The sequence below is a fragment of the Morone saxatilis genome, unplaced genomic scaffold, assembly GCF_004916995.1.
Source record: "Morone saxatilis isolate NCDOM2014 unplaced genomic scaffold, NCSU_SB_2.0 Contig19, whole genome shotgun sequence".
Classification (NCBI taxonomy): domain Eukaryota; kingdom Metazoa; phylum Chordata; class Actinopteri; family Moronidae; genus Morone; species Morone saxatilis.
In genome coordinates this window covers 1,936,897-1,944,738 of record NW_023339751.1, presented here as the reverse complement: position 1 = coordinate 1,944,738, position 7,842 = coordinate 1,936,897, and the positions used below count along the sequence as shown (strand labels likewise).

General features: G+C 39.5%; 1 protein-coding gene across 1 annotated transcript; it reads left to right on the top strand.

Annotated features, from left to right (window-relative positions):
- The first annotated feature begins 265 nt into the window (after positions 1 to 265).
- Positions 266 to 7,519, top strand: LOC118328999 (cationic amino acid transporter 2-like). Its single transcript, XM_035662930.1, has 12 exons — positions 266 to 437; positions 1,047 to 1,417; positions 2,623 to 2,778; positions 2,858 to 3,023; positions 3,837 to 3,979; positions 4,597 to 4,819; positions 5,521 to 5,657; positions 5,750 to 5,852; positions 6,132 to 6,256; positions 6,369 to 6,535; positions 6,974 to 7,082; positions 7,161 to 7,519. The coding sequence occupies exons 1-12, from the start codon at positions 421 to 423 to the stop codon at positions 7,274 to 7,276; spliced, it is 1,833 nt and encodes a 610-aa protein (XP_035518823.1). The 5' UTR covers positions 266 to 420; the 3' UTR covers positions 7,277 to 7,519.
- The last annotated feature ends 323 nt before the right edge of the window (positions 7,520 to 7,842 follow it).

Genomic DNA, 7,842 nt, shown 5'->3' with positions numbered 1-7,842 from the left:
TTTATTAAGGTAAATTGTTTAACATTGTGCATTTTAGCACTATTAGTACTTTTGTCGATCATTTTATATTCATTATTTTATTGTAATAACAAGAGGGATCCAGCAGCATTGCTTATGAATAAAGATTTTGCAAAGAAAATTTAAAAAAAGCTTTTGCTCTTCACATTGTCTTTACAAACAGTTGTATAAGTAGCCTGTTGCCAGTCAGGAGGTCAACACCTCAGCACAGTAATTGCTTGAACTGATTTCAGGTGTTTACCGGCAACAGGCAGCAGGGCTGGAGGCAATCTGCTGACTGAAGGAGAAACAAGTGTTTGTCTTCTGTTTGTCTTTCTCTGTCCATCTCACACCGGCAGCCGCAGAGCACACAAGCTGGTTTTTCATTTTTCCAAATGTTGACGGCAGTCTGAGCACACCGGCATGGAAACAGCTAACAGGTACAGTTTCTTTATCTGCGACAGAGCTTTGTTCAACAGCATGCTGAGGCCCTTCAGATCATAACGATTGATTTTATTGTGTTTTACTGAGTTAATTAAGATTATGAGTTATTTCAGCCAGGTTTAACCACAGAGGGACATTTTAACATGGGTCAGATACTGTAAAATAGTTAGTTCAACTCAAACTGTTAGAGGGCAACGATCGCTTAAACTGTTTAACAACAATTTAAGAATGAAAGGTATTTGAGCAGTATTTGTTACAGTAACTTGGTAAAATTAAGTTAATTGTACCACTTCCATTTAGTTAACTGAAGTCAAAATTAGCATTACACTTATATGCAGTATTTCTCCAAACTTACCTAAAAAAAAGTGTTAACAGAATTTATCTGAATAAATTTAAATGCTTCAGTCTTCTTCCACTAAAGCAAACTATTACACTACCTGTAATTTATGTTAACTTACTTCTTTTATTAAAATGTGTTGTGAGGTTTTACAGTTTAATGATGCTCACAATTTGTGAGTCAAACAATATTTCATTAACACCAGTTTTGCATTTATCTTTTAATTTCTGTACTTTTCTTTTGATAATTCTAGTGTTGCTGGCTTCAGAATCACTTGTGCCAAAGTGTTACGTTTCATTCGGACCCTGACCCGAAAGAAGCCTCTGGAGCCAGAAGGCGAGGAGTCCAACTTCTGCAGATGCCTGACCACCTTGGACCTGGTGGGTCTGGGTGTGGGCAGCACGCTGGGAGCCGGCGTTTACGTGCTGTCAGGAGAGGTGGCCAGAGAAGTGTCCGGCCCCAGCATCATCATCTCCTTCCTGGTTGCAGCTTTGGCTTCGGTCTTCGCAGGGTTGTGTTACGCTGAGTTTGGAGCCAGGGTCCCCAAGACGGGCTCAGCTTACCTTTACAGCTATGTGACTGTAGGAGAGGTGTGGGCGTTTGTGACCGGCTGGAACCTGCTGCTGTCCTACGTTATCGGTGAGTAAAGCACACCTTTCCTCTGAGCAGTTATGCCAATGCATATACTAAATAGTTAGTGTCAATTCAAAACTTAACACACTTAAATTTAAGTCCAATTTTAAGTTTTGAAATAAATAATACTTATTTTACAGAAAAACATGAATCTTGAAAACAAATTAAAAACAGTTAATAATACTATTTGTATTTGTATTTGTACTTTTGAACTTTTACTTGAGTAAAGAATCAGTATTTCTCTTTTGAGTCTTTTTTTACATTACTATCTGTACTTCTTCTGGAGTATAGAATGTGTGTACTTTTACCACCTCTGTTATGTTAGATGTGTATTATATATTAATTCACTCACACTCTTTCTTACAAAACATGAAAGAAAGTAGCAAATTAATTGGTAAATGTTTTAAAAGTTGCCACATGACCTGTTTTAGAAAAGGTGAAAATGTTACATTTTACTCTGAATGGACAATGTAGGAAATAAAAATAAATTAGAAAATTAATGAATTAATATATTAAGGCTAACACAATGTTATGATTTCCGATTAATCGATGTTGGCCTGATTTTAGTGCTCTTTACTTGCCCCCTCTCCCCCGGTCCCTGCTGTAGTCCAAATTGAAGACCAAAGCAGGGTATCACAGGTTATTTTGGTGTGGCTTTTTGGCGCCATCCTGTGGCATTTTAAGATATTACAGACAAAAAAGCTGGAACTGCATTAATTTGTAGTTCACTGAGCAGAAGTTGTCGGCCACTGTTTTCCTATTTTTATTGTTCTTTGCATGTTTCTTTGATCCGGTATTAGCAATTTAATCTCTAGTGGATGAAAGTGGATGAAACCCTGTTTTCTTATTGTTTTATGATGATTATTATTATTTGTCTGCCACTAAAGCTCAAATTCCTGTGAGCTGAAACAAGCTAGAAACAACTGATAATGTAGGTACATAACTTAACAACATATAAAATATGGCTTGAGTGTTTATACACTGTTTAATGAGGAAATGTTACCGATTATAGCTTTAAATGTGCTTAATTTATTTTAAGACTTCTGTGATACACTGCCGATTTAGGGGATTAATAAACATTTTTCCACCTACAACACACATAATGATGGACGTAATATTTGATCAGCTAAGTAGTAAAAATGACCTTTTGTTGGTGTTAATTTGGACAATGGTTGTAAAAAATGATTTTTTCAATGTTTTGTTCTTCTCAGGAGCATCCAGTGTAGCGAAAGCCTGGACAGGGACCTTTGATGACCTCATTGACAACGTTATTGCTAAAACTCTGGAAAAACACACACCAATGGACTCCCCTGGCTTGGCTCCGTACCCAGACTTCTTTGCTGCTGGGCTGATTATGCTGCTCGCTGGTCTGTAAAAGAAAATGGAAAATATTCTACAAGCTGGAACTCAGTTGCATATATTTTACAGCCTCTTCTTTACTTTCAGGGGTTCTTGCGTACGGTGTGAAGGAGTCAGCGGTCCTAAACACTGTTTTTACTGCAGTGAATATAACTGTGCTGGTTTTTATCATAATTTCTGGTTTTATAAAAGGAGACCTCAACAACTGGCGAATCAGTCAGGAGACTATCCTGAATGCAACTCGACACATGGAGTAAGATTTCTGCTTTTACACTTGTGCTAATTCAAATGATTATATTACATTATATTATAAAAAGTCAGCTCAATTGCATTTAATACATTTAGACCAACATATCCCCTCAACAAAGGTGCACACTGAAGTATGTAATATTTTAAATTGGCTCAAATCATTTTTACAGCTCAAAATAGTAAGTGTATTTGCTGTAACTGATGCCCAGGTATTTCTTCTATCTGGGTTGTCTAAATCAAAGTGTTTCAAATGTGATCAGTAGAGTTTGCACCAAAGGTCTCAGATGTCATACTTTTTTTTTAATTAAAACACACATTGTTTTATACAAACATGTTTGTAGTGATAAAAACAAATACATAGTTACAGTTAAAAAAGGTGTAAGATTAGTATAGAAAGAGAACTTTCATTTAACACCTGAAAGTGTCAAATTATCCTTCAGACCTCGCAAATAAATTTGCTCTTTCACGATAAACCTCAGTTTATTAAACTGTTACATGTTGTTGTTTTTCATTTCAGACAATATTAAACCAAACTCCCTTTCAGAAATATTACATACTAACAGATACATGTCTGTAAAAACACTCTAAGAACACCAAATAAAAAGCCCACGTTTCTGGTCGGAAGGACAAACACTCCTGTTAAACACTATGAAAGACTTGGACATCAACAGGATTTTGGATACGTGCAAATATCACTACGAGTTAAAGAAGGAGGCTGTCGGAGGCAGAACCACAGTAAATGATGGAGAACATATGAGAGTTTACATGATTACTCTGAATGAAAGTGATCAATGAAGATATATTTTTCTTTGCACAGGAACCTTTCATTGACGCAGAATGAAACTGACGTGGCTGACTTTGGTGTTGGGGGCTTCTTTCCCTTCGGCTTCGATGGCACATTAGCAGGAGCAGCGACCTGTTTCTACGCTTTTGTTGGATTTGACTGCATCGCCACAACAGGTACCGTAGTGGATGAGTCGAAAACCTACGAAAAAAAACAGGAAGTCAAGTACAGAATCAGCATAGATTCCCGTCAATTTTCAAAATAAAATATAGCATGCAGGCTCTAGATAGACTTTCACACTAGATCAACATTGTGGCAGCAGACCAAAAGCCAGCCAGCCAGTCAGTCAGAGGAGCTTTTCCTTTTTACACAAGTAAACAACATCTGGCAGGCAACACTCTGAAGACACTCTACCTCTGAAAGGCTGAGGTGGGTTTTGAAGATGCGTGGATCACGGAGTAAAACCGCAATGCAGACGCAACCTTATAAAGCCGTGCACACTGCAGCTCTTCTCATCCACAACAACAGTATAGTCGACCATTAGGGGGCAGCCCTAATAATTTGAGTAATTGCTCTTCTGTTGGCCCTAATAAAACGACATTTACTTCTCGATTGTTGGTTTGCAGATTATTATAATGGTCTGAGGCAGGTTTCACGCCTGTAATTTTGGTTCAGATCAAACTGAAAAATCAGAAAATCCAGCCATAAATTAGACACTGTTCATATACTTGAAATAAAAACATTTTTTCAACCACTGGAACAGGAAAGAAAAGCTAACGTTGTGCTCCTTCAGGGGAGGAGGTGCAGAACCCAGAGACAGCCATACCTCTTGGGATCGTGGCGTCCCTGCTCATCTGCTTCCTGGCCTACTTTGGCGTGTCGGCTGCTCTGACGCTTCTGATGCCCTACTATCTGATCGACAGCCACAGCCCTCTACCTGTGGCCTTTGAGTATGTCGGCTGGGAGCCTGCGAAGTACGCTGTGGCTGTGGGATCCCTATGTGCACTCACAACAAGGTCCTGGTCCTACAGAAGATGCTTTTACTGTCTGACTGTGTGGGAATCTGATGTTTTCACATCACAGATAACAAACTTACTTACTTACTTTGGCAATAAGTAAGTAATGTGATTACATATCTTTTGTAGTGTAAATGCTAATGAATCCTGGACTGCATTAAATGACTACTCCACTGATGTCCTGTAAGACCACAGAAACACACTGTCTGTTTAGTTCCCTGTAATGTACATTTACACGCTTGGGCTCTTTTTCCTGATGTTTGTGAACACGGTCTGTTTCAACTGATTTGGCCACTGAACTAGTAACTGTAATATCACCGGACTCCCTTGAAAAAACTCCCAATTTTGGGAGTAAAGGGTGAGGAGAAACTTTATAAACACTGTCTATGACTTTGTTGTTCTTTATTTGGGCCTTCTTGTGAATGTGGGAAAACTCACACATAAAGTTATTTCGCTGCATGTTGGCACTGGGTCAAAATCAAAGCAGCGCGGCCAAGTTCTTCTGACTTTTAGCCTGTAGTATGGATCAAACTGGAAAAACCTCTGGACTTTACAATGAAATCAGCAGCATCTTTTCATTAAAACTGACCTCTCCAAGTATATTCTACAAGACTCTGACAATGTTATCTTTGTGTTAAATCTGTTGATTGCTTGGCAGAACTGAATGTCTAACCTGATTGTGCGCTGTTGTTCTTCTACAGTCTGCTGGGAGTCATGTTTCCAATGCCGAGAGTGCTCTTCGCAATGGCGAGGGATGGCCTGCTCTTCAAGCCTCTTAGTTACATGAGCTCCAGACAGAGTCCGGTCTTAGCCACGCTGTCTTCAGGAGCTGCGGCCGGTAAAACAGACTCATTTAAAGAAGTGAGGTTTTTCTGAGGCCCCTTCCACTGACTCTAGTTTGCTCAGTAACATATCTGGATGTCTTCGCAGCTCTCATGGTCCTGTTATTTGACTTAAAGGCGCTGGTCGACATGAGTGCAATCGGGACCATCTTTGCATACAGTCTGGTTGCAGTGTGTATTCTTGTACTGAGGTATGTACGCTCGATGTAAAGGATATCTTTTCAGTAAAAAGCCACAATATTAAAATTTAATAGAATTTCAGACAAAGGAACAACTTATTTGACCAACAAAATCACAACAGCAAAGAGGATGTTATTTGTGTTTTGTGATGTATTTATTTTTTAATTTGCTGTAGTGTTTTTATTTTGTGATTGTATTTGTGTTTTTTATTTGTTGTTGCAGTTTTTTGATTTGTTGGTATTTTCCTTTTTGTTATTTACTGTTCTCTGATGACTTTGTTGTTCTCTCAGGTACAAAGAAGACACCGGTTTCATCCACCGGTCGGAACCGTTTACTCTAATAGCACTGTTGAGGCCTCCGCCTCGACCCACCCGCCGCACCTCCAAAAACGTCAACGTAGTCACTGTTGTCATTTGTAAGTCATATCATACTTTTTGATCATGGTTTTCCAGCAGTGCAACTTTCCAGAGTTACTGAAACTCAAACACAAACAAGAGTTTTTCCTGACGGCTGGGATTCCTCTGCAGTGTTCCTGGTGATCGGTTTATGCGCGCTGCTGTCCGAGGCAGTGTTCTCCCTCCGCAGACGAGAGTCGTGGAGCGTGCTGCTCGTCTCTGTCCTCATGCTGGCGCTGGTCTTCGCTGTCGCTATCATCTGGAGACAACCGCAGAGCGCAACCAGAGCTGCTTTCATGGTAAACTGGAGGAGTGGTGGTGGTAGGCATTGAGGATTTCCAGTTCCAATGGGAGAGAGGATGTTAGGTGGGTCAGTCAGTGGGTTTTACTAAAGGGCTGCTGCAGGACACCGAACGTTTGTGGCAAAGACGTTATGTGCTCATTGAAAGGACCCCAAATGACACAAAGATATTTTAAAACTAGACCTCACAATTAATGAGCAGTAGAGCTTCTGGCTGTAAGTGCATATTTAGCAGAAACTAAGAAACCATATATCCAAAATGCTAAACATTTTCTTTCGAGACTTCAAAACGGTACTCAAAGTTCTGGCGATTACATGCTGTTTGCATGTTTAGGATACGCGTTGGGTTCACTTCAGACCCAGAAGCTGTGTCCATTATATATACTGTCAGTGCTTTGACGTGGGAGAACCAGTCATGAGTTGATCTGTTTTGTAGGTTCCCTGTCTGCCTGTAATTCCAGTTTTAAGTGTCTTCATCAACACCTACCTGATGGTTCAGCTGGGAGGAGAAACTTGGATCAGCTATGCGGTGTGGATGGCAGTAGGTGAGGACATTGTAGTTTATTCTTTCAGGTTTGTGCACAATCTGCGGAGAGATCTGAAATGAACCCATCTTTCCTCAGGCCTGATCATTTACTTTAGCTACGGCGTTCATCACAGTGTCCAGAAACAGAGGCTGCGGGAGGCTCGCACCCACATCAATATTGTTCATGTGATGAACAGCGATGTTGCTGCTTGATGTCTGACGTCTCCTCAAGTGCATGTTTTTATGCTAACAGTTGCTTCGTTAAAAGTAAGCTAATATGTTATGTACCTGAAAGTGTATATTGTGTCTTGTTTGTCATTTATCCATTTGTTTGTCATTCAAGACTATGTAATCTTGGATGTTGCCGTTTGTCAGTATCTGACACGACAAAAACATTATTTAAATATTGTTTATATTGAAGTTAATTTAAATAAATAAAATATAAATGTTAACTGAGATGGATAACTTGTAGTGTCTTTTTCCGTTAGTTTATACTTTTGTATTTTTACTGCATCCGTGTCGTATAAAGGAGGCGTGACAATACAAACCTGTATTGATAAGTTCTATCAGTTATTGAAGATGTTCAAACCTTCTGCCTTTCACTGTTTGTGTAGTGCCTTATAAGGCAATAATAGAGGGTGAATAAACAGCATTAATGAGTCTGTGTAATTCAGCAGATCCACCAACCAATAAAATAAATCTTAATTATCGGTCTGCCTCTCGTTTCCACAGCCTTCTCCCACTTACAATGAATGCTGTAGCAAGTTAAGGCGACTAAA

What these genes read in the sequence shown, in the direction of transcription:
- LOC118328999 (XM_035662930.1), top strand. An exon ending in GTCTTCAGGAGCTGCGGCCG is followed by an intron (nt 5,658 to 5,749) that starts GTAAAACAGACT and finishes ATGTCTTCGCAG; the next exon opens with CTCTCATGGTCCTGTTATTT. An exon ending in GTGTGTATTCTTGTACTGAG is followed by an intron (nt 5,853 to 6,131) that starts GTATGTACGCTC and finishes TTGTTCTCTCAG; the next exon opens with GTACAAAGAAGACACCGGTT.